Below are 14,177 nucleotides of genomic sequence, written 5' to 3' on the forward strand. Positions count from 1 at the left end.
TTTCATAACTTTTATTACCTGAATGCCATGACATGTTTATTCCTTCCATTGAACTGATAACGTAAAGTCATTAACATAAAGTTTGCTAGGCAGAAGTACATATCTTTGATTCAAACTGCATACCCTTCTTTTGCAGGAATATGGATAACAATACTGTTCCAAAACAATCCGCATAGTTTACGAGGCTAACTGATCTTTTGCTTACTCTTCTAAAATAACACATTTCTTCAAAACTTTTCTTGTCCATCTTATACACTTTGGAGAATATCAGCACAGACTGCTAATATCTACCCAAGCATAGGAAACCTGCATTTGGCTTTGCATGGTGCTTAAAACCTTGATGATCCACTGTAGAGGTCAACAGGAAATTATGTGTAACATGACCCTTTTAAAGTACAAAAAATATACTTTCTTTTTAATATTTTCATGAAATACATGCTTTCAAACAAACTAGGCAGTTAGATTACTCTGTATTTTGCTTACTACCACTAAAATTTTAAAAGGTCTTAAGCACATAAAATTGTCTGAAAAATTAAACATATATTGGGTAAGAAACACCTGATATATTTTAAAATATGTGATTACTGTTTACTTACATGTAACTGCTAGGTACTTTGTCATTTACAAGAATTAACCAAGTAACTAAAATACAGTTAATTAACCAGGACATGATGCAACTACCCTTTCCTGCAATTTGTACTCCCTTTTTAGCTCAGAATACCATTACATATTTTTCAATTTTGAATCCCTAAATTAAATTACTATCTTAAAAATAAACAAAAATATTTTATTAATTAAATATTTTTAGACAATGCTAAATATGAGTGGTGAAGGTATAGTTTTAGTGTACATTACATATGTTTTTGACAAATGATGTACAAGAAACAATAATGACCATGTACAGTAAAGCCATTAGGCACTTACTAAGATTGGTTACTCTGCAGAGAAAAATTTATTTTATTTCACTAAAAACCATCCTGCAGTAGTATACACTACGTAAGTTTATAGGTAATTATGATTATCCCAGTGTGCTTTATCCCTACCTCAAAACCAAATTATCTGTCAACTTTTATTCTTTGAAAAAGACTAAGACATAACAAGGAGTTATTCTTTATCTGAATTGAATCAGCATACATAAACCAATTTTGATATTCTAAAATTAATGATTATTAGTAAACATTCAGAACCTAGTTTTAAAAAGTGACATATTTTCCAGGGCATATGACCCCCAAATAACTGTTTCAAATAAACTTGCAATTAAATTCGATTTAGTTCACCTGAAAGAATTCAATTTAATAAAATGAATAAATGGAATGAGTTAAAATAAAATATTGCAAATAAATTGCATTAATAATTTAATAAATTTGAATAACTTAATAGCATTAACTGTAATAAGCTGAATAAAAGTGTAACAGACTCTTTTTTACATACAACTGAGAAAAAATCTGCACCTGTAAAAATGCACACAAAAATTAAATTATTATCTAAATTAGTCTTTGACTTAAAATTTTTCTCTGCATAGCACAGGAAGCAGCTAATAAATCAAATTACATTCCTAAACTTTTCCATGAAAGACATCAGTAAATACATACAGTCTGTATAGCACAAATGTGTCATAAAGTGATAAAAAATAATTCCATTTTGCAAATGAAGAAAGCAAAGCAATGAAACAGACTTACAGCCCAGACTCATACTTGGAGTTTGTTTGCTGCCTTCCTTATCTCTAGCCTAGCTTGAATCAATTCTGAATTTTTTTTATGGATATATGTCCTAGATACCACATATTGTGTAGAAAATGAAAGCTATATTTTAACACAACTTTTTTTTTTAATAAATAAAATGGGTTAAATATGTTCATAACATGATTAGCTATTTTGATATAAAATTCTATTGATTTTCTCTTATTGCTCCATTGGCAGTTTTCAGTCCGTTTCCTGCTTGTGTATCAGCAGTAATTTAATCACTATTTACATGTTTCAGTCACCATCACGTTGAGGGAGAAAGTTTATGGTTCCCAGCATTACTTCAGGGCATTTGCAAATGCAAGCAGTCAATAACTCACTTGTTTATATATATTTACTGTTGGTTGAATTATTTTAAGAATAATTTAACACAGACTAGAAACTATTTTTTCAGAAGAAACTTAGAAACTAGGATTTGGATTTCCTATAAATTATAAAATCTTTAACTTCATGAGGCATACGCGTTCGTGACCTACAAACCTTTATTTACCACCCTTGTCCAAGTATTAGTAGGGTGCTAGTGTCTTATCAATGAAGACTATTGTAACAATCACCCATGGTGAAGTAAATATATTGTCTTTTGGAGTTCCTGTGGCCTTTTCTACGCGTAACTTACCTTATTTCATAATTGCTTATTCTAGAAAAATAATGCTTGAAGGAAAAGGTCCAAGTACAAGCAGGGAGTTCTTCTCCCTACTGTTGCAAGGAAATATTGCCTGTTACATATGTCTTTGCCACACACACGCATACTGTATAAAGAGAGGCTGTCATGAGAAAAACAAGTATACCTTCTCTTGTTTTCAGTGGCTGCCATAGATCTCTTCCACATAATATCAATATACATTTTTAATATTTTCACCTCCAGTTACTCCCATCTAGTTTCCCTAGCCTCTATACATATACAATCAGAAAAAATTTAGACAGTGTTGATAAAATTGAGAAAAAGTATTTTAAGTTAGTTAACACTGAGATCAGTAGCACAGTTTCAAAGTCCCCAAACAAAGCAACAGGACCTATGAAAATTATTTCTGTTGTTGTTTTTGATGATTCTCTGCAGTTTTATTACTTACGGCAAATCTTCCAGTCTGGAGGCCTCGTGTCTTGGGTCCAGCAGATCATAGCCACATTCATTGTAGATTTCTAAGTAGGAAACATGAGTTGTATACACTTTACTGCTATCCTGGAAAAGAAAAGAAAAAAGGAAGAGCTATAAAGAGAAGCTCTACTTCTATCAGAGCTAGATCAGAGGACAAATTTCTCACTACATTTTTTATGTTTCTTCTTCACTGTCTCTCTTTCTTTTCCTGGGTATGGTTTACATCTTCAGTTTGTGATACTTTTATGTTTTCTGTTACCATAAGAAGAAAAAGGAAAAAACAACAAAAAACCCCAAACCAAACACACACACACAAAAACCCAAAACAAAAATTCCCCCAAAACAGCACCATGTTCATGAGTTTAGTCTGCATTTTATCGGTTCCTTATATCCAGAAAAGTCTGTATACACAGAACATGGCAGCCTGCTTACAGAACCATGCAACATGCCATTTTTCACTTCTAGGACAAAAAAAGAATGTTATTATAAAGAGGTAAACCCTCATATTATGGATAGAAAGACTATGCTTAAAAAAAAAAAGGAACAACGACAACAAAAATAAATCAGAGATTTACTTAATTTAGAAACATCTGTGACATACTGCTTTCCACTCTCTATCATAACATTTAAGCACTGTATATGATGTTGGCTGTTCTCTGTAACCCTCATTTTTTTTGTATAATACATTGCCAAAATGTAACTTAACACAACTGGGTTTTGCAGACAGACTTTTCTCCTGCCCCAAAGCCAAATCCAAACAAAGTAAACCTCAAAATAATGGACTATGATTTCCAAAATAAAAGAAAATTAGTCACTCCTTTTCAGCAGATGAAGCCACTGTGAAAGCTTTCATATCACACTGACAGTAGCAGCTTAATAATCAAATACACTACAGTTGTTTTGCAAAATATTTTGATTTTCATATTGATATTTTCATTGAATAGTTATTTCCAAATTTTTTTTTTATTGATGATAACAGTTCACTATTTCAAGGGACAATATTTAAAAAGATACACTACAGATGGAAGGAAAAAAAGTAGTAAGGAACTGTTCAAACAGGAAGCTGTGGAAATAGGAGAATTTCTGACCAATAAATTAAGAGAAGATGTTATTAAAAACAAAAGGCTTGATTTGTTTCTCATTTTGGGTAAAAAGTTTTGTTTCCTTGGTTTCAAATTGCACTGTCTCAGTGCAAGTAAGAGCTTCAAAAGTTTTAATTTTCTTCATTTTGTGCCCCTGAATTCACTTTCTCCTGTTCCATCCTACTTAGGGTTAAGAGGCAGATGACTCTTCTCCACTACGTCAGCACTTTCCAAAGCACAGTTGTAGATAAAAAGAAATTAAACAAGGGAAAGGTATGAAAAGAAAAGCAAGTGGAAAGATAAAATACCAAGAAGAGATGTTTTAAGATGCACCGAGAAAGAAAATGTACAAAACACACACAAAGATTTGGAAGCAGGCAGGCATAAATATCCCTATAAGCATAATTAAGTAGAGCTTTTGATCCAAAACCCAGTCTGAAAATGGAAACACAAACTTTTTTATTTTTGTAGAAACTATGTGATAAGAAGGCAGCAAATAAACTTGTTGTTTTTCATCCTATTTTGTTTTTATTACATAATAAGCACTAGAAAAGAGTGTTGGTGTGTTGACACTTACATTGCTGGCAACTGCAGCATGAAACTGTTTGCCTTCCCCAACAGAAGTTCTCCATGGGGTCGTGTGAGTGCAGCATAAAGTCAAAGGCAACATGATCATGTGGGTTTTTTTTTTCATTTCCATTCCCACAAGAGTAAGCTTTTGTGGACCTATAATACGCTGTGTACATATACCTACCAAAGCCATACTTTGAAAGAGCTAAGGTAATTACTTAATATTGTTAACCTGTACTCAGACAGGGCATGTTCATGTGACTGAGACATAGACCCTTATGAGTAAGAATTGGTATCCTGTATTAGATGAATGACAGAGTATAACAGTACAATGTAACAATTGACATTAATGTCAAATAATATTCAAATTTGTTTAATTAAATAGCTTTGCTAAAATGTGAAGATTAATCTTAAATGAGTCATAGGCTTGGTAGAATAAATTAAGAGACAAAACATATTACACCAGACTCCTCTCTTCACTTTTGCCTCCTGCAGTTACAAAAGCATCAGAATGATTAACTGTGTTCACTCATATCAGTATTACAGATACTAAAAGAAAATTATATTCCTCGTTAACTTAATGAGCAATCATCAGTGTGCTTACTCTGGCACATCCTTTCACTTATGCCCTCATTTCATTGCATACAAAGTGTCAAATTGAAATAATTCTACAACAGTTTGGTTATAACTTAACACATACACATACATTCCCCCCATCCTCTAGAAAAAAGTTCTTATACCTGGAATACCAATCACTGTATCCTGAACACAGGAATCAGAGCAATTTTTGTATGAAATGTGTGTGATACAATGCATAAGATACAAAACCAGAGTTGAGCTAATGTAAGTTAAGACAAGGACTACCAATTTTGTGATCTGAATGTATGTTGCACCAACTACAACTAGCACGTTTTTTAAAACTACAGAAAAACCCTCCAATGATGTCCATTATTTTCAGTCTACTGCAACAAACAGGTAACCAAAACTATTACCATTGTATTCCTGCATAAGGTATCATGTCAAATTAGGTATCTTCTTCAGCATTAATTTTAGGGCTTCCCCTAACACTATTATAAAATCAGCCCGTTGCAATATAGTTAAGTATTTGTAAACCAGACATTATAAATAAACAGAAAACAATGTCCCATACCTTCTGCAATTGATCAAAAATATAAGATAGAGTCCTGGGAATGATGCCTCGATCACTGTAATGTTCTGCTCCTCCTGTGATGGTAAAGGTTTTGCCGCTGCCTGTCTGACCATATGCAAGGATAGTACCATTATACCCTGCCAAAACACTATGGAATAAAAAAATGAAGAGATAATTAATATATAAGACATAACACATTTTCCATTATCAACTTTGTATAGAACCAAAATATAATTAAGAGTAATTCTTAATTACATAGTAGCTGTCTTCAGTAATACAAGAATGCACTTCAAGATATGTATTCTAGATTCAATAGAATTTATCTGGAACTGAAGGACGTTTTGATGCCTTGACTTACCCTATTATTCAGTATCATCATTAGTTGACAATTTTTACTACTATTTACATTATATTTGTATACTTTTTCTTTGACTGATGATTTTTTGCAAGGAAGACATTTAGTCTCTTAAAAGATTATAGGTATCAGGAATTGTGATCACTGATACATTACAGCTAAAGAATCTAGAAATGTTTCACATATGACTTCATTAACTGCAAACAGAGAAGACTATCTTGGTTAGAAACTCATGTAAGGATACTGTTATATCAGGTCTTTTTTTATTCTGAGAATACTACTATACTGAACTATCAGACTACTCCTAGCTTGGATAAGGGTATGCAGGAGAATCTCTGCTTATATCAGTGTAGTAAAATCTTAATTTACTATGAAAACACACAAAACCACATTGGCAAAAGCAAACTTTTCTGTTAGAACTGTGTCTGTACAAGAAGCTTCTTTGGAACAGTGATAGTAGCTAGGCAATGGCATAGCTTAAAATGACAGTCAAGACTCAGTGACCTTTTTTCACACCTCTTACTTCTATTTGTAGAAGTGCCTAACAAAAGTCTAGTTCAAATATCTTTCTCCAGTTCACCGCACTCTCACTGTTAACGTCCACCTGAATTTCACCAAACAGTAGATAACCTTAATAACAGTGATACAGCTGCACACCATGGAGAAAACATGGGGCTCGGCTGCAGCTGGCATACAGCTCAGGAGCCATGGCTGACTAAACAGAATTTTCAAGTTGAGAATCAATGTATTTCAAGATTTTTGGTCCTGATTTTTTTCTAAAGGAGAGGGCTTCTAATGCAACAAATAAAACGCAGTCTTCTATGGTCATCTAGATTCCACCACCGATAAGTCAGTACAATCTGAAGGAAGTATTTTCACATGCAAATATAGCAAATTTTTTTCTTATTAATACATGGCAAAATTTCTTGCACTCCTCATGAAGATAGAGTAATATTTTTCTCAGGTGAGACCCCTTTGATGGGCTGATGTCTTAAATATAAATATAACATTTAATTTTTCCCTTGACAATAAAAGTAGAATTTCAGGTATCCAATGTTTAAAATTTCTCTTGATACTCACAGTTGACTATCACACATTTCCATGTACAGCTGTCTCAAAAGACACAAAAATCTATTTCCACATTTCTAATTCCAATTCTTTTTAATTATTTTGAACTACCCTGAACTTGAAAAGTATTTTAAGTGCCAAGATTTTACACTTAACAATAATAAAGTCTATAAACAATGAGGTAAAAATGATTCATTTGTCTGTAAAAGCAAACAAAACCTTAATAAAATTATAAAAAAATTATTAGAATCACAAATTAAATAGTAATGAAATCAGTCATTGACTGTAATATTCAGATGGCAAATCAAACCAGAACTCATGAGAGTCTATAGTTGACAGGATATATGGTAAAGTAATCAGATTAGACTGTCAAGCTTTTTCTGTTCAGCAGTTGTCAATTACAAAATGTTTCCTGGATTCATCCATCTCAAAATTGTTCTACCACAAATCCAGCATCTCCTGGCAAAATAGATGAAGGGAGAGTTGAAAACAAAGTAATCAAGAAATAACTATTTTCTTGACAAAACTCATCAGAAGCAAAATCTACTTTGGATTTGATTTACTGTGCTTAAGGACCTCCTAATTTTGCTAAAGAAAAAGAAAAGCTAAAATTATTCTTGTGGGTCTTATTTATTGAAATAGTGACAAAAAAGCTAAGATTTTAAAAAATAAAAACAAATAATGTTTCATCTTATGCAAACAACCCTTGCATAAGAGGAAAAGAACCATGTATAGATGGCAGCTGGTCTGGCATCACAAGAGATGCAATGGTTCTCCAACTTAAAGTTTATTTGAAGTTCTGAGTAGTTGTCAAATTGCTTATTTTAATCCATTACAGTAGGATGTCAGAGACTAAAACAGAAAGATGTTGAAAGGAACTACAGTGAACATCTGCTCCCAAAGACCAAAACACCCAAACACAGGGTATATATAGATTTTAGATTCCAGATGTTAAAAGTCAAAACAATTATTATTATAAAACACCTCATGCATCTATCTTAGGAATTTCTAGTGCCCACTGTCACAGTATCTGAATATTGAAGACAGTAATGAGTTGTCAGAAGGTATGGGGTATCAAAAAAATCTCAGAGATGGCAGATTCAAAAGAAGCAAGGTGAAATGATTCTTCATTTAAAATGTAGTTAAGCTGTGAAACTCCTTGCAATGGGATGTTTTGGATGCTAAAAGTTCACACAGGCTTCAGTGGACACTGGACTAATTCATGAAAGCAAAAAAATTCTCTCAGGGCTACTAAACACAGAGAAATCAGAAAGTCCCTAAACCACAAACAACTAGAGGCTAACACAATACTTGGGGGAATGTGGTTTTGGCCACGATAGAGTTAATTTTCTTCATAGTAGGTAGTATGATGCTATGTTTTGGATTTGTGCTGAAAACAGTGTTGATAACACAGGGATGTTTCAGTTACTGCTGAGCAGTACTTACACAGAAGCAAGGTTTTTTCTGCTTCTCACGCCACCTCACCAACAAGGAGGCTGGGGGTGCACAAGAAGTTGGGAGGGGACACAGCCAGGACAGCTGACTCCAACTGACCAAAGGGATATTCCACACCATATGGCGTCATGCTCAGTATAGAATGCTGTGGAAGAAGAAGGAAGGGGGGGGTACATTCAGAGTTATGGCATTTGTCTTCCCAAGAAACCGTTAAGCATGGTGAAGCCCTGCTTTCCTGGAGATGGCTGAACACCTACCTGCCAATGGGAAGTGGTGAATGAATTCCTTGTTTTGCTTTGCTTGTGTGTGTGGCTTTTGTTTTACCTATTCAACTGTTTTTATCTCGCCCACAAGTTTTCTCCCTTACACCCTTCTGATTCTCTCCCCATCTAACCACAGGGGAGTGAGCGAGCAGCTGTGTGGTGCTTCTTTGCCAGCTGGGGTTAAACCACAGCAGGGAAGTAGCTCTATATGCTTATACTGGTCTGTTATTTTTTTTTATCCCTGAACATTGTCTGTTAGTCCCTGCGAGAGAGAACATACTGGGCTAGATGGAACTTTGCTCTGACCCAACACAGTTGCTCTTCTGCTTCCACATCTCTGCTCTTTCGCTCTTACAGATCTAGAACTTAGGGTTGTTAAGTTTTTTACTCCTTCTCTTCTTTAAAGTTGTTAAAGGTATATATTTTCAATTACTGTGACATGGCTCCTGCAGAAAGGTGTGTTTTGCAATGTGTCTAAAAAAAGTGGTAAAGGTATAACTGCAAACTATTAACTTGAGGTCCCTGTACTTCACAAAAAGCTGTCAATTAGGATCACCACACACGTAAACACAGAATAAAATGTCACATACCATATACTGTCAAAACAGCTAAATAAGTCAGTAAGTTTTCTTTGTGTTATTTGATTCACATATTTCTTATATTTATTGCAGTGCATCAGCACAGCTCTGAACAGTTTTGCAGAAAACATTGCAAGTTCAGAAAATGTGAACATATCAGTGTCAATAATGTATTCTCACAGTCCAATGTAGTTATAGCTAATATTAATATTGCATTGCATAGATGCACTATAATATTAAAGTGCTGGTTATGATTCCACAGTTGAGTTCCACTTCAAAATCCAAGATGAAAGTCAATCTTCTTTATGTATGTGTGTATAATAATCCTGTCCATATTTACAGTACTCATTTCTTTCATTCAGAGTGTATTAAAAGTAATAACCAAGTCAATTTAAGAAAAGCCTGTTTGAGGTGCTAAGGAAGCCTGTAAGGAAGAAGGACTACCAATAATATCAGTGAAACTGCTGGCAAAGCCCTCCGAGAGCGAAGCACAGGATGAAGAACAAATTCCCTTTCTAAGCCTAGGAAGAAAACCACCTTTATAACAGACAAGGGAGTAGGAGTTCAAGCAGAACTGAAGGAGCTCCTTTGGCTTAGAGGCAAGCTGAAGACTATGATCTCGCCTCCTGAAAAGAGCAGATGGGAAGACACACTGAAAAAGAAAAGTCTCTACTGTAATAGCTGGTTCACAAAGAAACTTATGAACTAAACAGAACTAAAACTTATGTGTACACATATATTTTTATGAAAGAACAAATTTCAAAACTGAAGATGTGTAACCCCTAGTCTTGGTATAATATATTGAATATTAGTCAATGTCAATTTTGAAGGTCTGATTGTGATAAAGTCTACATGGATTAAGTAATGTAAAATCCATGACTGATACTAGTAATACACACTTCTTTTAATGAACTTCTCTTGGAATCAATGGGAATGTTTTAGCAGTGAGGCTTGTGGCGAAACTATTATCATAGCAAATACTTGCTAAAGATAGACCTTGCTCTTTTTCCACTCCTAAGGACTTCAAGTAATACCAAACATTATCAATCTATTTTTAGTTCATTGTACCAAGGAGTTTTACACTGAAATGGTAACAATATATGTAGGTGGACCAATACCTAGTCAATCAATAAATCAATTAAACCAATATCTATTTGCTAAATACTCAGGAAGTTTAAGATATGTACTTACTGTTTTCAACCTTACTTTCAACCTAAGATGCACAATCCCTTTAGGAAAATAAAAACATAGAAATCTTCATAACTCTTTAGCCACCCATAAAATGGTAGTTAAAAAACAAACTACACTGCAGAATTACCCTTGACAAAGTGAAGGGTCTTTCAGATGCTAACAGTATAGTGAGCAAAAAATACACACATTCTCCCTTTCATCACAACATGTAATCACAATAGGTACCTAAAAAAGTTGGCAACATCAATTATGAGATGACAAGAGTGTATTTTCTAAACAGTGTCCACCAAAAGGATCCCTGACGATTCTCATCTACAAATTAAAGCTCTCCCCAACAGTAGTGGAACTGATTCTCTACTGGGAAAGACAGTAGAGAATCAGCAGCTCTTTTTTGCCTATTCTGCAAAATCTGCTTTGCAAGATGTCAGTTCACCCAGGCAAAGTCTGCATCTTTGCTCTTCAGATTCTCTAACAAAGCTTTGGGATTTTTGTTCAAACCTAGTATTTGAAAGTACACAGGTTGACATAGTTATTGATGATAGTCTTGTGAAGACTTCAAAATAAGCATACATAAAAATCATACACTAAAAGGATATTTTCAGTCATGCCCCCTCAGTGTTATCAGAATATCCAGAACTTTGCATTTTTTTTTTTCTCCCAGGAAGCTGAGTTTTGGCATGGTTAAGGAAAGACTTTGTTTGAATAAATTGTCTCTTTACTACTTCAAACAAAACACATCAAAGACACATAATCCAAGGAAAGGCTTTGCTGAAAAGATATTTCATGAACTTATGCAATGTTGTATAGATCCCTGTTCACGGACTACTTCCAGACAGATTAGCTAAAATGTTGCTGGATAAATCTGTCTCCGGTATATTTTAGCAAATTTACTTTTGTTATGATTGTCAGAGTTCCTGGAGGGCCTTCTTTATTTAATAATACCTTGCTCAGAGCAATAAAGCCTACTACAAATTAAAATAAGTTTTTCAAATACCATGACTAAAACTTGTATAAATTTGTACATTTGTTTCACTGTGTTAGGAAATTTGGATAGCTCATTTTCCTTACAGGCTAAAACATGCAGGCATATATTTGTAACACTGTGATAGACTTATAAAAAGAAGAGAAAGTGCTATTCATCACAAGCCACATAAATCAATCTTTACATAGTAAAATGCATATCAATTTTTCCCACAAAAATATTTAGGGTTAGCTTTAAACTGAACAAATACAGAAAAATAGATACAAAACAGTCAGTTTCTAACAAATAATTTGTTGTTTCAGCTTTGCTTCTACTACTTTACTACCAGGTATGCCATGTTCCTATCTGGAAAATAGGGACCAACTTAAACATGTAAAGGAAAAACCTAAGTTGTCATGTGCCATGTTGGACTTTGTACCTGTGAACAACAGGATCCACTGAATATGGACAAGTGTCCTTGGTCTGAATTTCTGCATGTAAAGAAGTCTCAAAAAATAACCCAAGACCTCAAATTCTGTAAGGATAAGATTTCCAGAAAAAGATGACATTTCTGGGAAAACACAGACCTATAGCAGTTCTGCAAACAATCATATTTCAATCTCATTTAATATATTGAGCTGTCTTCATACCTTGTTATTAACATGTAGGAGATCTTGGTTTCATGAGTACCAAGAAAGGACCAAAAATAGCAAGCTCTGAAAATCAAGATATATCAGAATAACTAAACAAATTGAATCTTAATACTTTCGATTTAACTTATTATGCCAGAATATTAAGATTTCCCAGATTTTATAGCACAATTAATAATTTTGTCAATAATTGGTAAACATATGTATTTAAATTGTATACTTATTTTTGTGTTTCAGTGAAAGTACATCTGGTCAAACCATATGAAGACTCACATATCACAAAGCTGTGTAAATGAAAAAATTGTAATGTTTGCTGGATACAATAATTTGAAACTGAAATATGTACATCTACATGACTATGTTTGACATATGTAAGTGTGCACCGGATGATAAATTTTAGTCTTGTTGGTTTTAATTACTGTAAGAATAGTCATTTTAAAGCAAAATCATGATTACCTGCTAAGTATTCTGAATTTATCAACAAGTATTTATGTAATAAGCATCTCTGTTTAGTAAAGTTGGTATCATGAAACAGTCTAAAATTATACAACAAAGGTTTCCTGGGAAAGTCAGAATAAGACAGAGGAAAAAAAAAAAAAAGAAGGAAATATTCATAAACCAACAAGAAAATGGTAACAACAGCTAATATAAATTTTAATGAAATAATAACATTAATTGCAGGCAAACAACTAATAATCTATGAATTAAAGTATTGTTTTATTACAGTACTAAATCCTCTTTATCCTTTTATTCTGCAGTATAATTTCTAATGTAATTGTATGCGCACAAGATGATTTTAATGTAGAAAAAGTTTAGATCTGTTCTTACATTTTACTCAAAGAACAGAACACTTCTTTTCTTGTTAAACACTGAAAAATTATTGCTGGTTTTTAGAAACACAACAGCTAATCAGCACCTTCTTTTTAAACACAAATTAAGTATTGAATATGTCCTCTATATTGCACAGAATTAAAAGCACATGTTTTCCAAGTGAGAGGTAGTTTGTGCACACAACTAAGATTACTTTGATCACACTGCTATATAAACCTAACCATATATTATGACAGCAATTTAATTTAGCATGATGTGATGGGATAAACCAAAAATTTTTCATGTCCGAGCTATGACACAGACAACTAAGAAGTCTCACACAATGACAATCTTTGAGACTGAAATTGCAATACTTTCAGTATTTTTCTACCCAGAATATTAAAATAACCAGAAGAGGTTTAGAAAGAGTTGTCCACCTGCAAAGTATCATTAAGTAAGACCATGATCCAAAGCTTATTCAAGTCAACGACCAACTTTCCAATAATCTCACTGAGTTTTAAGTGGGATCCAAAGCATGGAACAATTTGATGCAGAATTTTTGCTAGTGTAATTAAACACACTACAGTATTTAAATATATCTGCATGTATCAAAAGTACTTCTAATACTTTATGTACTCACAACATAGATTCTACAAAATATTTTTTCCAATTAACTTGAAATACTCTTCATTTTAATACTTCTCTCGTTCAGGCATAGAACAATTCTTTCTAGTATGGATTCATATGTGAATGTAGTTAAAGGAGAGCAAGGCCATGTGTTTTTTTCCCCTCAAATTTTCTTACTCAGTTATCACTTAACTTGCACCTTCTAACTTACTCATAATTAGTGGTGATTTAAAAACATGAAGTGTGAGAAATTAATTGTTATTGAAAAATTCGCTTTAGATCCCTATTTAAATAAATGGCTGTTACAGAGTTATGTACTGGCATTTTCAGTCACTCAGCTGACTTGCCTCATGCCTGAAAGATATCCAATTCCTAAATATAGGGTGTGATACAGAAGTAGAACTCATGCAAGCAATTCCACTTAATTTGATAGATACATTATGTTTACAACTGCTTAACATTCCTCAAGTGAGAAATTCCTCAAGTGAGAGACAATTTATGTGTAGTTACTACAGTTTAAAATATCATTCAGTACTTGTCCTTGAATATCTGAGACTATAAATAGCAGTATAAAGCCCA

At 33.4% G+C, this 14,177-nt stretch overlaps 1 protein-coding gene across 1 annotated transcript in view; it reads right to left on the minus strand.

Moving 5' to 3' along the window:
* The window catches only part of KIF6 (kinesin family member 6), a gene marked incomplete at both ends in the record, with an annotated part of 170,230 nt that overhangs the window by 143,514 nt on the left and 12,539 nt on the right, over positions 1-14,177 (minus strand). Inside the window, 2 exons of the mRNA XM_081998055.1 lie at positions 2,813-2,922; positions 5,641-5,788. Of these exons, the coding sequence (XP_081854181.1) occupies positions 2,813-2,922; positions 5,641-5,788 (258 nt within the window). The remainder of the gene's footprint in view (positions 1-2,812; positions 2,923-5,640; positions 5,789-14,177) is intronic.

The sequence above is a fragment of the Phaethon aethereus genome (assembly GCF_964289735.1).
Source record: "Phaethon aethereus genome assembly, chromosome: 3".
NCBI classification, from domain to species: Eukaryota; Metazoa; Chordata; class Aves; order Phaethontiformes; family Phaethontidae; genus Phaethon; species Phaethon aethereus.